We start from the raw sequence: 21114 nt of genomic DNA, 5'->3' as shown, positions 1-21114 counted from the left end.
AATGAATTTCTTTCCACAGCATATATCCTCAGATCTAATCTCCTTCACTTAAAATTTTATTCCCTTCCTCTTTCAATTTAGGCATCCATCAAATAAAATGATAAAACCACAAATCTATCTTTCATCCAGAAAGTATCTGAGCTGTGTGAAGATTAGTTGTCCTCAGAGCTGATCTCCCTTCACTTTAAACATCAACAACCAGGGTCGCATCCCAGATGCATATTTCCGTGACAAACCCAACTGCTCATGGGAAGACACTACATTTCTTATTTCTTTATTTTTGGTAAGATTGATTTCGAGATGCATAAAAGCTCAAAACACAAACACAGCCACAAGGGCACAAACAGGAAACAACCATAAAGGCCACCAAACACATCAATAGATAACTCAAAACTAGCCTAAAAGAAAGTTCTCACAAACTGAGAGTTTAGGATACCAAGAAAATAAATAAATAACGCAAAAGGGAAAAACACACAATCCCAAAACTAACACCAGATAAAATTAGCTTTGTGCCCTAGCATGTTGGAGATTTTGGATATTTTCCTTAAGTTTCCTTCAGGTTACTTCCCTTGAGACAGAACTATCATCATCTGCCACTTCCCCAACCGTACCTAGGATATTGAATTCATTTCTATCTTCAATATCATCTTGGATTCCCCGCTCTCTTAGAGAGCAAGAATTAAGAATATCAAAATAGTTTGAGCAAGAAGCCAAAAAGGAAGATCTTTCCATGGTGGTTGCTCTTTCCATTCTTAGCTGTAATCTTTGTCCATTTGTTTGATGTTTCTTTACAAGGCTCACGTCAAACCTCTTTCTCTTTCCATTATTGTCTTAGAGGTATATTGCTATTAAACCTGGTGTTAAAACCTATCACCTACTTCACTCACTAAACCTAACCCACTACACCACTACCACCTCACCTACTCCACTAAACCTAACCCACTACACCACTACCACCTCCACTTTACCTACTCCATCTACCACCTACTACTACCTACTCTTCTATATATAGGAATCATTGTAACATTCAATATATGAATCAATAATCAATCAATAATACATCTATTTCTTACATGGTATCAGAGCTATAGGTTAAAGATCTTGGTGTTCTTCGCCTTCCGGCGGGCGGCAACCTTGCCTTGACCGCCCGCCGGATCTCAACCAATTCAAACCTCCCTTCACCTCTGCCACTATATGTTTATGCTGCCACTTTCAAAGCAGCCTCTTTTTGCTGCAAGGCTGCCTTCTTCTTGGACAACAATCGGGCTTCTAGGGATACACCTTCTCCAAGATTAGCAACCTGTTGCTCAAGCTGCCTGGCTCTTGCCTCTGCTTCATCACACCTTTCCTCTGCAAATCGAAGCTTATCGAGCAAACTTTCATTTTCTTCTTGTAGCGTATCGAGCTCAAACACTACCTCGTTGCCACCATCCAGATCTCCACCACAACCACAAGCAGTCGCATCTCCGTCGCCGGCCTCTTCTCAAACGCCCGTCTCCACCTACCGGGACCGCTTGGATTCACCTTGATGAGCCTTTCACCGAGGCGTTACTCTCACCATTTTTAAGCAAGTCGAGTATGAATCCAGCAGATTTGATAGGCCAACGTCCTTGTCCATTTGAATGTCTATTCTTTGCCTGAGCAGTTCGTCCTACATCCCTAAAAAAAAAAAAAAAAAAAAAAAAAAAAAAAAAAAAAAATGGTATGGCCTACTTGTGAGCCAGAACATCTTCTAAATACCTCTTAGCCTTCGTCAAAGGCAGCTTCCTGCTGGCATGTGCTGTCTCTCTTGTATTCTTGAAATGGACTCTGAGATCTGAGCCCCTGGCTTTGCAGGACTTGGTGGGATGGGATTGTCAGGCTCTTTTGAGTACTTCACCATTGTCTCTCTCTCATCTTTCCACTTTCAAACCCACAATCTTTTTTTTTTTTAATCAACCCACTCCCTCACTTTCTTTAAACCCCTCTTTCCCTCACATGGGCTTGTCCCCTCTCTCTCCTCCGTTTGATTTCAAAATCCATTATTTTTATTTATTTTCTCCAAATCTCTTTCCTTATTTCCCCCATCTTTCATTTTGATTTTAAATATATTTTTATTATTTCTTTCTTTATTTTTCTTTCACATTATTTTTAATCTTTTTTCAATTCCCTTCATACCATATAGCTTTGCACACCAAACCATATTTTATTCATCTCAGGGATCCACCCCGATCACAATTTTACACAAAAAAAAAAAAAAAGCAACAACAACAACAACAAACCACCACACAATACCAACAGCTTTGTTTTCTTTTCTGCAGCCGGCCACCAACCGACCTCACTTCTTCGCCTATTCCGCCGGTCTTTTCTTCTTGCCTCCGTCCTGGGCAGCCCTTGACGGTGTTGCCTCCATGTTTCCCACTCCACTGGGCACGATCACTACTCCTTGCTCCTCCACTCCAGCATATGGCGAACCTCCGAATCGGAACATCACGGTGGCCTTCCGCTTCAGCTCCTTATTTTCCGCCTTTAGCACACTTATCTCTGCTCGCGCATCCTTATACATGCGTTGGAGCAGAGCCAGTTGAGCGTTTAGCTGCTGCACCTCATTTGTTCTACTTTGCAGCCGGTGCGACAAGTTTGTGACCGCAGTCATGGTTTCAACACATGACTTCAAAGTATACTGATTGGCCTCAATATCAGTTTGCACCGCCATTTTTTGCTCCACAGACCGCATCGGAAAGTTCAACGGAGCAAAATCAGAGGTGTTTGGTTGAGGTTCACGGGCCACCGCACCAGTTATCTCTCTTGTTGACTCGTTGAGGTCTGGAAAGAGAGTGAGCAGACTACGGGACGAAGAGGCCATTTTCTGGGCAACAGAGTGTTTCAAGATTTGCAGCTCTTAGAGACAATCTCTCAGAAAACGAATATCTCTCTCAGAAAATGAAGAGTTTTTCAGAAGTTTTTTCACAAGGTTTTTTTGTCTTCGCTTCTGCCTCAAGCACAGCCTCCGCCTCAGTTTATAAAGACCCTGACGAAGAGGCAGACACGCGCATCATGCGCCTCTCGACGCTCGCCGACAACATGGGCACTCCTTTTGATAGGCACGCCTTTTGATGGCACGCCTTTTTATGTATTGGGCACGCCTTTTGATGGCACGCCTTTTTATGGATTGGGCACGCCTTTTGATGACACGCCTTTTTTGACAGATTGGGCACACCTTTTGAGGGTGCGACTTTTTAGGGGTCCGACAAGACTCTGTAAACTGTCCCGACATTGATTCCGGTTAGCTCCTTCATGGGTCTGACAAGACTCTGTAAACTGTCCCGACATTGATTCTGGTTAGCTCCTTCATGGGTCCGACAAGACTCTGTAAACTGTCCCGACATTGATTCCGGTTAGTTTCTACAAGGGTCCAGCAAGACTCTGTAAACTGTCACAACATTGTCTGCTACAACGGTCCGACATGACCCCATAAACTGTCTTCTACATCAGTCTGACACCGCCATCCAGTGTCCTCTACAACGTTATGACACCACCATACAGTGTCTTCACCAACGGTCTGACACCACCATACAGTGTCCTCTACAACGTTATGACACCACCATACAGTGTCCTCTACACCGTTATGACACCACCATACAGTGTCTTCACCAACGGTCTGACATGACCATACAGTGTCTCCTATCCTCTTTTATTTTATGTATTAATGTATTTTCTTGTTTTGTTACTCTCTCCAAACTCAAGTTGGTTAGTTCCTATCCCCCTTGAGTTTGCGGGGGGCTGTTAAAACCTATCACCTACTTCACCCACTAAACCTAACCCACTACACCACTACCACCTCACCTACTCCACTAAACCTAACCCACTACACCACTACCACCTCCACTTTACCTACTCCATCTACCACCTACTACCACCTACTCTTCTATATATAGGAATCATTGTAACATTCAATATATGAATCAATAATCAATCAATAATACATCTATTTCTTACATCTGGGACAAGCTATGGTCGAGTGACCCTAGAACTCACAATGGGAACACCTTTGATGTCTCCAATTTGTTTCAACTGTCATTTCATAAGGCTCCCCATATCCAAGATTAATCTTAAATGAATCCTCTCCTAGATACATTTCTCTCTTGCAAGTTCTAGCTAAAGTCAATTATAATCTCTAATCATTTGTTTACTATTTGTGTAATCCATTCTATGCCTCCCGGAATGTTTTCCAACCCTGTGGAAGTGTACCATCCAAGATCACAAGGTAATCTTGTTAAGAATTGACTCTTCCTAACCAGGATAGATAAGACACAAAATAACAAACTGTTAAAATTTATCACCTACTTCACCCACTTAAACCTACTCCACTAAACCTAACCCACTACACCACTACCACCTCCACTTCACCTACTCCTTACCTACTACACACTCACCCTCTTCTATATATAGGAATCATGAATCATTGTAATGTATAGAACAATATATCAATCAATAATAATACATACAATTTATTCTCTCTCTTTCTCTATACATTATTTCTTACATGGTATCAGAGCTGGTTTAAAACCTAGTATTTTCGCTTCCCCGGCGGGCGGCAACCTCACCTTAGCCGCCCGCCGGACCTCAACCTATTCCGCTGATAAAATCAACAAAGATTTGTGCAACTGTAGTCATGTGTGAGGCTGATGGAGAAGAATTCTTCACCTCATATGACGAGACAGTCTGGAACTGGAAACACTGCAACATTCTGCTCTGGAATTCTGCAGCAGCTAGATTATAGCTTGGTTGAGTGCCAAGCTTTGGTTCTTCCACCCACTCTTGAACTTGCCCAGCAAAGTGTGAAGGTTCATGCTTGTGTTGGAGGGACTAGTGTGCGCGAAGATCAGCGCATTCTCTCCAGTGGGGTTCATGTTGTTGTTGGTACTCCTGGTCGTGTGTTTGACATGTTGCGGAGACAATCACTTCGCCCTGTTTACATCAAAATGTTTGTCTTGGATGAAGCTGATGAAATGCTGTCACGAGGTTTTTAAAAATCAGATCTATGATATTTTCCAGTTGCTGCCACCCAAAATCCAGGTTGGGGTGTTCTCAGTTGCTACCACCCAAAATCCAGGTTGGGGTGTTTTCTGCCACAATGCCACCAGAGGCTCTTGAAATCACCAGGAAATTCATGAATAAGCCTGGAAAGAGAAAAAGCTCATGCTAGGATTTGCGAAGTGATTCGCTGCAGGAATTTTGGCTTTGGATGAAACCCTTACCATACTCCACTCATTCTCTCCAACTGTTCTAACTTTTTATTTTTATTATTATTATTATTATATCAAATAATCAATGCACTCATGTTCCCCACTAACAGTGTCCACTTTTGACCCAAACCATTTTCAATCCATCATTTCTCCTTCACCTTTTGCACCCCACTCACCGACTCTCTCTCCACTTTATCACATGGGTTTGTCCCTCTCTCTCCTCCATTTGATTTCAAAAATCACTTATTTTTATTTATTTTTTCCAAGTCACTTTTCCTCTTTTTTAAATACCCCACTTTATTTTGAAACAATCGCACTGATGTTTTTCATATAATCCATCTATAAATATTTTTTAACTATTTTCGTTCTCCCTTGTTTTCTTTCATTTTATTTTTATTTTTTCAACAAAACACTCCCCCAAAAAAAAAAAAAAAAAAAAAAAAAAAAAACAACAACAACAACAACATTTTACAAACTTGTCATTTCTTCATGCCGGGGATCAACCCCGATCAGCATTTTACACTATAAAAAAAAATAAAAAAAAAATAAAAAAAATAAAAATAAAAAAACACAAAACAAACCAAAACACAACCAACACAAATCGGAACAGTGGGATTTTTCTTCTCGCCTATTCCGCCGGTCTTTTCTTCTTGCCACCGTCTTGGGCGGCCCTTGCCGGTGTTGCCTCCGTGTTTCCCACTCCACTGGGCATGATCACTACTCCCTGCTCCTCCACTGCAGCATATGGCGGCCCTCCAAATCGGAACATAAAACTGGCCTTCCGCTTCAGCTCCTTGTTTTCCGCCTTTAGCACACTTATCTCTGCTCGCGCATCCTTATACATGCGTTGGAGCAGAGCCAGTTGGGCGTTTAACTGCTGCACCTCATTTGTCCTACTCTGCAGCCGGTTCGACAAATTTGTAACCGCAGTCATGGTTTCCACACATGACTTCAAGGTATACTGATTGGCCTCCACATCCGACTGCACCGCCATTTTTTGCTCCACCGACCGCATCGGAAAGTTCAACGGAGCAAAACCAGAGGTGTTTGGTTGAGGTTCACTGGCCACCGCACCAGTTATTTCTCTTGTGGACTCGTTCAGTTCTGGAAAGAGCGTGAGCAGACCACGGGACGAGGAGGCCATGTTCTGGGTAGCTGGACGGGAAGAAGAGGCCATGTTGCTGAGTGTTTCAGAGACGGGTTGGTTACAGAGTATTACAGAGTTTCTTTCTCAGCAAAGGAAGAGTTGTTTTCAGAGGATTTTCAGAAGTTTTTTTGTCTGCCTCAGCCTCAGCATCAACCTTGGTTAAATAGCGAGGCAAGCCACGCGTATCGCGCGCCACTTGACGCCAGACGACAAACGGGCGCGCCAGTCAAGGCACTCACGTGCCTCGCCATCATGTCCGGCACATCTTTTTATGACTTGGGCTCGCCTTTTGATGGCACGTCTTTTTATGGATTGGGCACGCCTTTTGATGGCACGCCTTTTTATGAATTGGGCACGCCTTTTGATGGCACGCCTTTTGAAAGATTGGGCACACCTTTTGAGGGTGCGACTTTTTAGGGGTCCGACAAGACTCTGTAAACTGTCCCGACATTTGATTCCGGTTAGCTTTTCCAAGGGTCCGACAAGACTCTGTAAACTGTCCCGACATTGATTCCGGTTAATTTCTACATGGGTCCGACAAGACTCTGTAAACTGTCCCGACATTGATTCCGGTTAGTTTCTACAAGGGTCCGACAAGACTCTGTAAACTGTCCCGACATTGATTCCGGTTAGCTCCTTTATGGGTCCGACAAGACTCTGTAAACTGTCCCGACATTGATTCCGGTTAGTTTCTACAAGGGTCCGACAAGACTCTGTAAACTGTCCCGACATTGATTCCGGTTAGTTTCTACAAGGGTCCAGCAAGACTCCGTAAACTGTCACAACAACTATCACAACATTGTCTGCTACAACGGTCCGACATGACCCCATAAACTGTCTTCTACATCGGTCTGACACAACCATCCAGTGTCCTCTACAACGTTATGACACCACCATACAGTGTCTTCACCATCGGTCTGACACGACCATACAGTGTCTCCTATCCTCTTTTCTTTTATGTATTCGTCTATTTTCTTGTTTTGTTACTCTCTCCAAACTCAAGTTGGCTAGTTCCTATCCCCCTTGAGTTTGCGGGGGGCTGTTAAAATTTATCACCTACTTCACCCACTTAAACCTACTCCACTAAACCTAACCCACTACACCACTACCACATCCACTTCACCTACTCCTTACCTACTACACACTCACCCTCTTCTATATATAGGAATCATGAATCATTGTAATGTATAGAACAATATATCAATCAATAATAATACATACAATTTATTCTCTCTCTTTCTCTATACATTATTTCTTACAAAAAAGATAAAATGAATCAATCAAATCACACACACACACAAGAACACAAGGATTTATGTGGTTTACCCCAGAATAAGGCTCCGTCCATGGCTCCTCCAATTTTCACTATGATCAGAAAATAATACAACTCTCTTAACCTACAAGAGGCGCCCCCTTCATCTATTTATAACTATAGAATTAGGGTAACGCAAAAGCAACAGGGAAATTACCTAAATACCCAAAAAATAAAGGCCAGGGGGTAAACCCCCTCAAACCCCCCTTCCCTTGTGGGAGGACCCCATTGGACCCAGAGTTCAATGAACAGTACTTATCCAAGTCCACAGACCCAACAAATCTAGCTGTGAAAAACTCATACAGTAAAAGTCAAATTAGGAATAACAAAAAATATATATAGTTAATAACATAAAAAGTTTTGAACCTCTAAAATAAATGCATATCCTGCAAAATATTAGTCATCCAGCAATTGTCTATATATTGTGATGGTTAGAGAAATCGTATATCAATTATTTCATAGATTTCACCAGAATGTACCAACAAAATGTATGATGAGATGTCTATCATCTAGTTACAGCATCTAATCCGGTAATTGCTACACAAATTCCAGTCTATTAGAATGAATCGTGTTCCTCTTACAAGTCTATCTAAATTCAAAAAGAAACCTGATTGTGACAAAATAATGACATTAAAAATATATAGCCATCATCATTGTTTATGGGTACAATTGATAAACTGGGGGAAAACATACCTTAAGTTTTGTAGGCCCCACCACAAACAGTAGAAGTACTTTTCAATAAAACTTGAGGAGACAACATTTTTTGTCACTGCATTTTCAAATATGCCATAATTTGAAGTGGTATTGATTTTGGGGTCACACTTCTTAAACACCATTGTAGTTTCTGCCCAGCTCATGCGATTATCATGGCTAAAAGTATCACAATCCAAGTAGTGAAGTAAGCATTTTGTTGGGGCAGATTCGTTTTTGCAAACTGATTTCCAGCATGACGTGTATTGGTCAACAGATAGTAAGTACCACGATGCCCCTAAAACCTAGGAGAGCAAAGTGGAATCAGAATGCAAACATAATTATGGAACTACAAATACAAAAAAGTGACAAATAGTATATAAATGGTCAATGGTGCGACCTTCATAATGGTTTTGAATTTAAAGAAGGTTAGACTAGCTGATAATTTATATAAACAAGCAAGTAGAAGTTACATACATGGCTAGCCAACATGTACAATAGCAGATTATATGCAGCCCCTGCCCAAGCAGTTTTTGTGACGACTCCATTTGCTTTAATTATTTGTGAACTTAATGGGAAAATCAGATATAACCTGGGAACATATTGGAGTAGAACAATCAGCGCTAGGGCATTGTTATCATGATCAGCTTGTGGACTTGTTTCTGGTATAATAAACCAGATGACAATCTGCACAAAATTTTTCCAGTTAATAAAAATGTTGTCCCTTTTCTCCCCTTGAGAACTTTAGAACTGACCAATAAATAGGTATAAAAAAACACTGATAGTAAAAATAAACATTATATTAAAATAGGAGTAAGTGTGACAATATGAAGTCTGATTTATAGAAAAAGAAATTTATACAGAATGACAACGTTGTAACTGATTAAGCACAGTTTATCGCGGTTTTCCCTCTATTCTTTGACGCAGGGTGAACGATACAGTATTAAGGAGATTCTTCTTCTCACAGAAAGGAAATTTTATGGCTTTCTAATAAAAGTAGTTAAGTTCTGGATTTATTGTCTTTCTAATTTGCTTGTATGAACGGAAGGTTAAAAAATGAGAACAGATAATTAATTTTTCTTCCAAATATGTATGTTAATAATCCACCTCCACAATGGCAAGTCAACCGGTTATCTCTAGTTGGGTTTTGCCAAGACCTCTACCACCAGTCCACTAATAAAAAGATAAATATACAAAGTAGTAAGGAAAGAAGCCTTTTTTTTAAGTAACCAAACTTCATTCAAAAGGAGGCATTAAGGGAATGCCACCCATATACGAAAAGGTCGAACTAAACAAAAAGGCCCTATACACCTCTGTAAGTATCAAAAATCTCTATAAATGTAAGAAATGATAAAGAGAGGGATCACTCTCCCTAGAATCCCATCTATAAAAAAATCTAGCAAAAGAACTCTTAATTCTATCCAAAGGACTGTCTACACCATCAAGAAAACAACAGTTCCTCTCCCACCAAATGATCCACATCAAAAACAGAGGGACCAAAAGCCAAATCATCCTCCTCTTCTTGCCCACTTTAGCCCCCACCAATACTGAAGAAGATCCACCATGCTCATTGGGAAAACCCACTTCATGTTAAACCAAGAAAGAACGAAGGCCCAAAACTCCCTAGTCCCTCGCACCAACAGGGAATAAGAAGGTGATCCACCAGCTCTTCATTTCGCTTGCACAAGAATACCAATTCACAATAACTTTCTTTCTCTAAATAAGATTACCCACTGTGAGAATCTTGCCCTAAATAGCGCACCATACAAAAAGTTATCTATCCTTGGACAACGAAGAAGCCTTACTCCCTGCAATATGATTTTAGCTATAACAAAAAAGATAAAAATAAATAAATATGTTCCAAAAAAGGACATTGATCTACCTAGAAAATAAGTAAAGAGGACCAATCCCATCTAATTGCACATATACCTAGAAAATATGTAAAGAGGACCAGTCCCATCTAATTGCACACATCCTGGAGCTTTGGAAGGAACTATGAGTCCATAACTCTAATCAGTTAGGTAGATTTTAGGTAAATTATTTTGTACATCAAGAGCAATGTCAACAAGCTTTAACACCACCAAATCCACCCAGCATGGATGAGAGTAACAAAAAGAAAGTTTTAACATGCATTTGACTTAAACAAGTCCAAACTAAATTTCTATGCCGCAAGGAACTGATAAGAATAAAAACACCAGTGTCAGAATTAACAATAATATTAAGAGGAACCCAATTCAAGACAACAGATCAGAGCCACACATTCAGCCAATAGGACTAGTGCAACCAATGCTTATAATTGCCAAACAAGGTAAAAAGCTCAGCCTCTACTGAGAATGCTATGTTTAGCCACTATGGCTCTCTCTCTCTCTCTCTCATAAATAAATAAACGAATAAATAAAATTTTACTTGAAATCATTATAAACTTTGCATATATTCATTTAAGCCAAACTTTTAAACTGTTCAACAAAGGGACTGAATAAATTACAATGCCAACTAATTTCAACAGCTGATCATGCTACATGAAAGATAGTTCACTTTCTTATTCAAATGAAGACTATGCTGTAGAGGTTATGCACAATGCCATCCATTCTCTTTTGGGTCAAGCCATTAGATTCAAAGGCACCTCTACAATAATAACATTGGCATGTTACATGTACCTTCACAATATTTAGTTGCATCAATCAATGCAACAGCAATTGTAAATACCTAAATCACCACCCAATGATAATGTATGCATCCATACCTAACGCCATATAAGGGCAAGCAAGTTGTAATTATTCCCTGCCAGAGTCATTTTGGACTCTTGCAACTGGAAACTGGTTTTGTCTTACTGAAACCTATTTTAACACAAGCACTGTCCCACTGTTTCTATATTATAGGCTTGGAACTCCTTATGTGGTAACTATCTAGTAGATTGACCCTCCAAATATTTCTGTTTTATGTCCATATTAATCCAAGTCAGTAAAGAGCTATCACGAAAAATATCTCCATATGTGCAATATTCCCTAAATCCCAATAATTTTCGTTCTTCATAAATTTGCACTTTAAATGTTCGCCCAGGATTTTTGCAAGAGATCTTCTCATCAGCTCTCTTGGGCATACTGCCCCATGTTCTCAAACAAAACTGAAAAGAAACGGTTAATTTAGTACTTGTTCAGCAGAAGTGGCAAATTTTTTTATTTCTTTATAATTTCATAAGAGATACTTACAAATGGGGTCGACCTTGTTGCTGATCAAATAAATAAAGGTCGACCTTGGGCAGGCAACTTGACAGTTCAATGATTCACTAATCTCTCAAAAGCATCTAGGTGACAGGTGAGATAAATGAATCATACGACCCCATTTGACTACTCTGATTCTCATTCTTCAATTGCATGACTACCTCCACAACTGACACAGTAGCTACCCTACCTCCACCTCCATGTATGTCAAAAATAAACATACACAGTTCTTGAGAGACATAAACAAAACTTCTTTTCTTTCCTTCACAGATGATTCATTACCAGGGGCAGAGGCAGCAAGAAAGGCATTACATAGATTTCACACAAGTGAATGGTAGGCTGGGCTGAGTTTAAATGGATTAAGTAATTATTAAAATACAATTTAATACAGGACAATTAACCTATTAAAAAATTGTAAGAGACTAGTCTAAATTGAAATATGCTACCCATTTCTTATAAGCCTATGGCCTTTTTTTATGCAATGTATTGAAGCTATTTATAAATTATGTTTTTATTTTATTTTTTATCTTGAGAATCTGTATTACATTGTTTTGTGTAGCTTTTGCTTATAGTTTATGAAATAAAAGTCGTTTTAAAAAAAAAAAAAAAAAAAAAAAAAAAAACACTCATTATTGAGTAGGTGGTGGAGATATATTTTTAGCTTTTGTTTCCTATTACAAACTTTCAATATAGAAAATAAAGCACCAACCATGGCATATGTAATTATTTAAATATTATTCAATGTGCTTAGATCCATGAAACTTTATAAGTGGTCTAATTAAAAAACTATGACAATCCACATTAAAAAGAAATAATAATAAAATATATTCTCCTTTCTCTAGCAAAATTTAAGCAATTTTTTTACAAATATTATTTCACACCTACTAAACCATATTCCTTGATTAATTTTTTGGAGGACGGTTACATGAAACATTTTGCAAGCCAAACATTATATAAATTTTAAATTTTAAATTTTTTTTTTTGGGGGGGGGGGGGGGGGTGGCTTTGCATAAACGAACATTTTTAGAAGATTGCGAATATATAAACGTAGGTTTGTCCAAGAGCTTGGAGAGGCAAGGACCCCTCATCCCTCCGCCAATAAAATAATGCAACAAGGTAAAATTATTTGCATTATATTCACAAGACACAATTGCTTCAAACAGGCCAACTTTATATGTGAGGGTATAAGTCATCAAATATTAACAATGGAAGACAATGTACCTGAGGGAGGGGCAGAGTCGCAATCAGATCAATGAAGAAGTCAGATCTTATATATCTCCGGGCAATCTTCTTGGGATCCATGACAAGTTCGCCCCTCCCAAATACCCGAGAGCTTGGTGCAACATATGCTGTCCTAAATTTAATAATCATGTGCAGCAGATAGAAAAAATCTGCAATAGTCCGCAAACAGGTCACAACAATTCTCAGATTCAATTCAGTCTTCACACACCTAGTTTCCTTAGTTCCTCCTATACTTGGCAGGTAAAAATACAGGGGGTCAACAAAAAGTGCAAGCAAACATGAGACCATGAAAACCCGATTCCATTGCAGCACTATCTCACTCCCCGGATCAAGTATTTGTTTGCGCCATGGCTTATCCTCCTCTGGGAACACCTTAGACCTCCCAAATTTAAGAGTTTCACTGATTCCACTCCCACCCACAAACCCACCATCAGTTTTCAGCCAGGAAGACAAAACATTGTACCCAGAAGATGACTTTTCTAGTTGATGAGGGTCACTTCTTCTCCATAGAAGATTTTTTTGTTCTTTTTCATTAGAATAAAACCTGCAATTTTAGTAATGAGCATCAGTAGACAATTCCCAAACCTACCATTTTTGGTTACTAAGGAATTAAGTAAAAGCAATTGAAAAAAAAAAAAGTCTCAATCTCATGTTTTAGATTGTGTCACTTTCCAAGAAATAAGTAACTTTCTTCACCTAAAATCATAACAACTATGGGGACGTATTTTTAGGGTCGCGCCACGTGGCCGAGGTGCCACGTGGGCGAGCCATGATGCCGAGATTGTTGTGATATTGCCAAGATATGGTGCGGTAATGTCGGAATCTGAGATATTCGAATGGAGGACAATAGTCCTAGATGATGTAGGACTACCTATTTGGGTAAGGATGGACTCTAAAGAGAGTTTATCCTAATCTAAATAGGAGGAGTCTTGGATAAGTGATATCCTTGTAAAGGATAGAGTCCCATGAAGTAAGACTTCTAGAGGAAGTTGGACACTGATCATTATATAAAGAGGACATCCTCATAGGTCTAAGGTACGCTTTAATTGAGAGTTGTGTAACTTGTTTGATATCTTTGAGAGATAAGTTGACTAACTTGATCATCAGAGTGCCCCTGGGTGGACGAGCCACTGCAGTATTTCTCACTCTCTTGTGTGCAAGTGTTTGGCTTAATCTATTCTGTCGTGTGCTCTCCAGCTAAGTTTCCTAGATCTCGACAGGAGATCTATTTAGTTGTGAGGTCAAAAATCAACACCCACAATTTGGCGCCGTTTGTGGGAACTTAGTAAGAAAAGATGGCCAACATCCAACAAGGAGGACAAGAAGGATCATCTTGATTCTTGGTTCTTGGTTCTTGGTTCTTGGTTTTTGACGAGTGGACATTTGAGTCCTTGTTTCATGAAGCCGACGAGTCATGATGTCAATCAGACGAGTATCCAAGAAGACAAGAGCTCAACCAAGGTGAGCAGGATCCTAAATCCTAGATGGCATGACCTTAGCCTAGATGAGTAAGTCCGAGAAGACAAGACATTAGCCTAGGTGAAGCAGATCCCAGATGAAAGAACTCGGCCTAGGTGACCAGATCCCAAATCCCAAAAGACAAGATCTCTGCCTAGATGAATAGGTGCAAGAAGATAAGAGCTCAATCTAAGTGAGCAGATCCCAGATCCCAGAAGACAAGATCCCGGCCTCGATGAGTAGGTACGAGAAGACAAGAGCTCAACCAAATAGAGCAGATCCCAGAAGACAAGATCTCAGCCTAGATGAGTAGGTCTGAAAAGACAAGAGCTCAACCTAAGATCCCAGATCCCAGAAGACAAGATCCCAATTTAAATGAGTAGGTTCGAGAAGACAAGAGCTCAACCTAGGTGAGCAGATCCCAAATCCCAGAAGTAGTCCGAAAAGACAAGACATTGGCCTATGTGAAGCAGATCCCATATGGAAGAGCTCGGCCTAGGTAAACAGATCCCAGATAAACGACCACACCCTAGGTGAGTGGATCCAGGAAGGCATGACCTCGGCCAAGATGAGTAGGTCCGAGAAGACAAGAGCTCAATCTAATTGAGCAGATCCCAGATCCCAGAAAGATCTCAGCCTACATGAGTAGGTCCGAGAAGACAAGAGCTCAATCTAAGTGAGCAGATCCTAGATCCTAGAAGACAATAGCTCAACCCAGATGAGCAGGTCCGGGAAAACAAGAGCTCAGCCTAAGTGAGCAAATCCCAAATCCCAGAAGATAAGATCTCGGCCTAGATGGGTAGACAAAATCTCGGCCTAGATGATTAGGTCCACGAAGACAAGAGCTCAACCCATGTGAGCAGATCCCAGATCCCAGAAGACAAGATCTCGACCTAGATAAGTAGGTCCGAGAAGATAAGAGCTCAACTATAGATTCAAGAGGAGAAGGCCTTAGCCTAGGTTGGCACAGTGTTATTAAAAGTGCACCTAGGCGCAAGTCTCAGCCATGCCCACCCCCTGCGCCTTGCAGTGGTCAAGGCAAGGTGACTTCACTAAGGCACGATTAACGCACGTGGCTCAAACAAGGCACATTTAAGCCCAAGGCGCAGGCCTTAAGGGTTTTTTTTTTTTTTTTTTAATTCAAATTGGACCACCAAAATTTCATGGGTTAACTACAGCAGATCATATCCTTCAAATATACTTGTCGATTTAGGCTCAAATCAACGACGACAGAAGAAACACCAAGCCCTCATGCAAATCTGCAAAGAAGTTAAACTCTCTCAATCGTCTTCCAATCGTGGTCTAGTCCAGGAGCTTCGAATGTGCAGGTATGTTCTTCTCCTTGTTTCTTCGTCTCTTCTTCATCTTCTCTTCGTCTATTCTCTTCTTCTGTTTATTCGTCAGTCATCTCTTCTTCTTCGTCTTCTTCTTCTTCGTCAGTTCTTCTTCTTCTTCTTCGCCTGTTCTTCTCTTCGCCAGTCTTCTTCTTCTTCTTCTTCGTCAATTCTTCTCTTCTTTTTTGCTTATACCCATGATGCCTTCTTCTTCTTTTTCTTTTATTTTCTACTTTTCTTCTTCTTCTTCTTTTTTTCTGCCTTCTTCTCTGGACTACTCTGTTTATTAAATATTTATTCTAAATTGCTCTATTGCTTCTCTACTTTTATAATTTAGATGGCATCTCAAGCTACAAGAAAAGATCCTACATGGAAATTGCCGAGATATGGTGCAGTAATGTCAGAATCCGAGATATTCAGATAGAGGATAAGAGTCGTAGATGATGTAGGGGTAAGGAGAGACTCTAAAGAGAGTTGATCCTAATATAAATAGGAGGAGCCTTGGATAAATGATATCCTTATAAAGGATAGTCCCATGAAATAAGACTTCTACGGGAAGTTGGACACTGATCATTATATAAAGAGGACACCCCGTGGGTCTAATGTCCGCTTTAATTGAGAGTCGTCTTACTTATTTGATTTCTTTGAGAGATAAGTTGACTAACTTGATCGTTGGAGTGTCCCGGGTGGACGAGCCACCGCAGTATTTCTCACTCGCTTGTGTGCAGGTGTTCGGCTTAATCTATTCTGTCGCGTATTCTCCAGCTAAATTCCTAGATCTCGGCAGGGGATCTGTTTAGTTGTGAGGTCAAAAATTAACAACAACAACAAATCCTCAACTAAACCAAATAGTTTCTGTATGCTAAATTGGGGGGATGTTAATATTTTGTTGGCCCCCAAATCATAAAATATTTAGATTCGCTACTTCAATTTCTACTAAACCTAGCGTCCTTCACGCATTCTGTCGTTGACAAAGTGAAGGTAGAGAAAAAAGGAGAAAGAACATTGTTAAATATCATATATTTCCATAGAACACCGTTAAAAATCATCAATTTCCATAGAACAGTGTTAAATATCATAAGTTTCCATTTGTTTTTGTCTCCAAAATTGAGAGACTACAACAGAACACAACCTACTCAGCTTTCTCTTTCTTTTTCTATTTCTTTTTCTTTTTCTTTTTCTTTTTCTCAGGTCCCCGTCGATAAATTTTGCAAAACCCAAATGTAAGTTCCTACATCTTCTTCTCTTACATTTTCTCATCAACCAAACAGAGAGCAGAGAAAAAAGAAAGAAAAAAAATAAAGAAAGAAAGAAATACGCAAGAAAAGTGTAAGTTACTAGTGTACAACATACCTGACGAGCTTCTCTTTCTTCAGGTCCATATATTGCCAGTGAGTGACACCACACCACTGGCCTATTGATCTGATAGTTTGTCTCCCTCAATGGTGGAAAATGGTAACTGATCAACCCAGGAAAGTAAAGCCCTCAACATAAAAATTGAGACGAGATGAGAACCCACAAAGCTATTTTTTACAACATTCTTTCTTTCACATGCTATCGTCAAATTTGGAAATCAGATTCGTGCATAGTGAAATGGAACGGTGATTGATAGTGATAGGTGGTGAGACTGAGGGAATAGTCAGATGATTGTAATAACAGCGTCCCATTTCACAGCATTTATAAATCGGCGGTGCAAGCCGTATCAATTACTTACACTACTAACTAGTTCAACAATATAATTATGATATTATTATTGTAAAATTATAGAAGCCGTATGGTTTGATTTTAAGTGATAAATTTTTAAAAAAAAATTTGAAAGAGAGTTTAAAAAAAATTAGCTTATTTGATTATGTATTTTAAAAATAGTTTTGGAGTATGAAAGTTTAGAATGATTTGATATTTTGTTATAATAGAATAGGTGTGTGCGAGAGAAAAAGTGATTGAGAAAGAGAAAAAAAAAATAATTGATTAATGTGTAAGAGAGAGAAAGTGATTTTGGAATTTTCAAAATCACTAAACCAGACAAAATTTGAAAAAAAATTTCTTCAAAATTTGTTTCTAAAAAGCAAACCAAACAAGGCCATAATCTCATCTATTAGATAAATTACAAGGCCATAATCTCAAAATCTTTAAATTATATCACATCATTCGTCAGTACATTAATTAATGGGTTATGCTACAGACCCCCAGTGGGGGTCAACCCCCAGTGACGTGGCGCACTGGGGTAGGCCGAAAATCAAAAAAAAAAAAAAAAAAGTTTTTTTTGGGCCAATAGGAGCCGACCCCAGCACCCCCAGCTGGGGTCTAAGGCATTTTTGTTAATTAATATATCAATTAGTATATATAGTATTATTCTTTATCAATAAATTTATTTAGTTGGATAAATTATTCTCCCCTCTCTTAAGGTTTAACGGAGTAAATCTTACAATTTTTGATATAATTATATTAGTTTTTTAAGATTTTAATTCATATAAAATTCAATCTTATTTTTATCAATAATTTATTAGTTTTATGAATAAAAAAATAATGTCATATTATTTGTACAAAAATATATAGTTTACGTTATTTATTTTTGTGATTTTCCATCATTTACATTAATTTCGGCCTATTTAACATTACTAAAAAAGGAGTCAGTATAATTATTTTAAAATTGTGGGACTTATTGTATTTTTTTAAATCTCATATTAGAAAACACATGCCAAAATATTTGACAAATCAAAATTTAACATTTGTCAGACACATAATTAGAAGTGATAAATTAAGTGCCTCAAACATTTTTCTAAAACAAGTTAGCTAATAATATTTATTTGCAATTTCAAATTATTGTTTATTTAAATAAAAACAAAGTGATATTTTTTTAAAGTGTAAATTACAATTACGTCCCCTGAGATTTGTTTAAATACGGATTGCCTCCTGTAATTTTGAAAATTACATCTCACTACTTCAACTTTCTAATTTCATAACAAATTACCCATTTATTAATAAATCATCAAGTCAATAAATTACTTTTAATGATATCATAAATATATTTTAATTAACAATTCAAGTAATTATATTGTTGAATAACAGAATAGTTTTAAAATATATATATATTAATTCTGTTAAATAAAAAAATCTGACGAAAGGTATTTGTAAATTTGAAACTACAGGAAACAATTTGTATTTTAACTAAATTTTAGAAGGTGCGTTTGTAATTTACTCTTTTTTTAAATTGCAATTTATATTTTTGGGAAAATTTATTTGAAAATCTCACTTGAGAAATCTGTATATCATGAAATCTCTTCCTTTTTTTATTATTTATTTATAGACCAGTAAGTCTTGTTTATTTGGAAACATTTTCTATGAGATCTTATTTAATATAGTATTGTGTCACATTAACACAGATTTGCCTATTGATTGTTGGGTTTTTTTTTTTTTTTTTGGATGTGGTTTTTGAAATGTGACATAAGGATTAATTTTATAATGTCCATGTTACATTTTTGGTGGATTGAATGTAGAATGTGATTTTTGAAATTTGAAATGTGATTTGTCCAAACCAGCAATGCGATTACAAAAACCCTTTAGTATACTTTTTTGAAATGTGACATAGACAACTAAAATTAATGAGGGAATCTTCAAACTGGGTGGATTAAATGTGGAATGTGATTTTTGAAATGTGGCAAAAGGGTTGATTTCTATAATGAGCATAGTATATTTTGGATAGATTGAATGTGAAATATGATTTGTTCAAACCAGCAATATGACTACAAAAAATTTTTTGTGTACTTTTTTTGAAATGTGATACAAACAACTAAAATTAAGGATAAAATTTTCAAACTGACCATATCATAAAAACTGTGGTAAATGTGTCAACTTGCATAAACAATGACTTGTATTTTCATTCAAATAATTGTAGGACTAATTGGTCTATAAGTTCTAATTTTAGAGGATTTATGGGTCAATGCCCCTATTTAGGCTTTGTTTGGGATATCAGTTGATTTTTTGACTTTTTAACTTTTTAGCTTTTTATCTATTCTAGCCTGGGTCTAAAAAGTCTCGTTTGGAATGGACTTTTTGGCTTTTTTAATTTTTATGAGAGAAAAAATAAAATGATTATGGTTTGAATGTGACATTTTAGCTTCGTTTAGGATGTAGGTTGGCTTTTTGGCTTTTTGGCTTTTTAACTTTTTTACTATTTTAATTTTGGGCTAAAAAGTCTCGTTTGAGATGAGCTTATTGATTTTTTTGACTTTTGTGAGAGAAAAAAATGAAATAATTATGGTTTGGATGTGCCAATTTTTAGTCTAGAACTAATAAATTTATTTTATCTTTTTGGGACTATTTCAGCCCAAACCCAATTTCCCAAACGACTACTTCGTCTTTTTAGCCTATTTTATCTTTTTATGGCTAAAATAGCCAAAAAAATCTCTCAAACTCTTTATGCCAAATGAGTGCGTAAAACTCTTAAATATGTATAGACAAAAAAAACTCATTTTTTTGTCTTAATTATAACGACAGAGAATTCTGTTATACATATTTCATATCATATGCATCTTTAGTTACGTCATTTTCTTCTTTAATTATGGTAAATTTTCTTTTTTAATTATGATATTGTTTTGAGATACTTGGTTATGATTTTTTTGTGTTTTGTTATATATATATATATATATATATTTTTAGTTATAACTCAGAAAGTATAAAATTAAGCCTTTTTCTTCTATAATTATAAGATACATATAATATTCATCATTTAATAACATCTAAACTAGTTGTAAAACAAAAAAAAAAAATTATGTAACAATTTATTAAACAAAACAAGTTGAAATTTATTTTGTAGATTATAAAATATTATACTAAATAAATTTATAATTTATTTAAAATCTTATAATTTAATAATTTAAAAAGTTATAATTATAAAAAATAATCTATAAAACATACCAAACGGCCAATATATAACTTTCTTGTTGGAGGAAGGAAAAGTTAAAACGAAATGAGACGCAATTCGTCGACAAATGATGACATAAATGAAAGAAAGACCAAAACGAAATGATATTCGTTAATTAGCCAATGGTTGTCTCATGTGCATGTCACGATATTGGGGCCCAATGGACTTCGTCAGAGATAGGGACTGAACTAATTCACCTCTAATTTCAACTCCGCGTGAATATCTATATCTATATATATATATATATATATATCAAAAATGTTTTAGAGCTCTAATATAAGAGCTCTAATAGCTCTAATGGAAAGGTGGGTCCCACCCTGATGTGATGTTTGTGCTTTGTTTTGTTTTTTTTTTTTTTTTGCTTTGACACATCATTAAAGCTCAAATTAGAGCTCTATATTTAGAGCTCTCTATCATTTCCCTATATATATATATATATTATGTAAGCAAATTCAAATTTTTAGTGAGGAGTGAGAGGTTTTAATATTTTAGAATAATTTTTTAATTTTAAATAATTAAGAAAATTTTTATTGGTTAGGTTTTATGTGATAATTTCAC

The 21114-nt window shown here is 37.3% G+C and overlaps 1 protein-coding gene across 1 annotated transcript in view; it reads right to left on the bottom strand.

The window, feature by feature from the left end:
- LOC114280602 (cyclic nucleotide-gated ion channel 17-like) overlaps positions 1 to 17343 on the bottom strand; it is a 47627-nt gene extending 30284 nt beyond the window's left edge. The window contains exons 1-4 of the mRNA XM_082920548.1: positions 16986 to 17343; positions 12820 to 13384; positions 8855 to 9064; positions 8381 to 8682 (exon numbers count right to left, since the gene is read on the bottom strand). Of these exons, the coding sequence (XP_082776674.1) occupies positions 8381 to 8682; positions 8855 to 9064; positions 12820 to 13384; positions 16986 to 17014 (1106 nt within the window). The 5' untranslated portion in view covers positions 17015 to 17343. The remainder of the gene's footprint in view (positions 1 to 8380; positions 8683 to 8854; positions 9065 to 12819; positions 13385 to 16985) is intronic.
- Positions 17344 to 21114: the final 3771 nt, after the last annotated feature.

The sequence above is a fragment of the Camellia sinensis genome, chromosome 3 (genome assembly GCF_055761805.1).
Source record: "Camellia sinensis isolate YWXY chromosome 3, ASM5576180v1, whole genome shotgun sequence".
NCBI lineage: Eukaryota > Viridiplantae > Streptophyta > Magnoliopsida > Ericales > Theaceae > Camellia > Camellia sinensis.
Note: the sequence above shows the minus strand (reverse complement) of the source record. Positions and strands in the feature narration are given on the sequence as shown.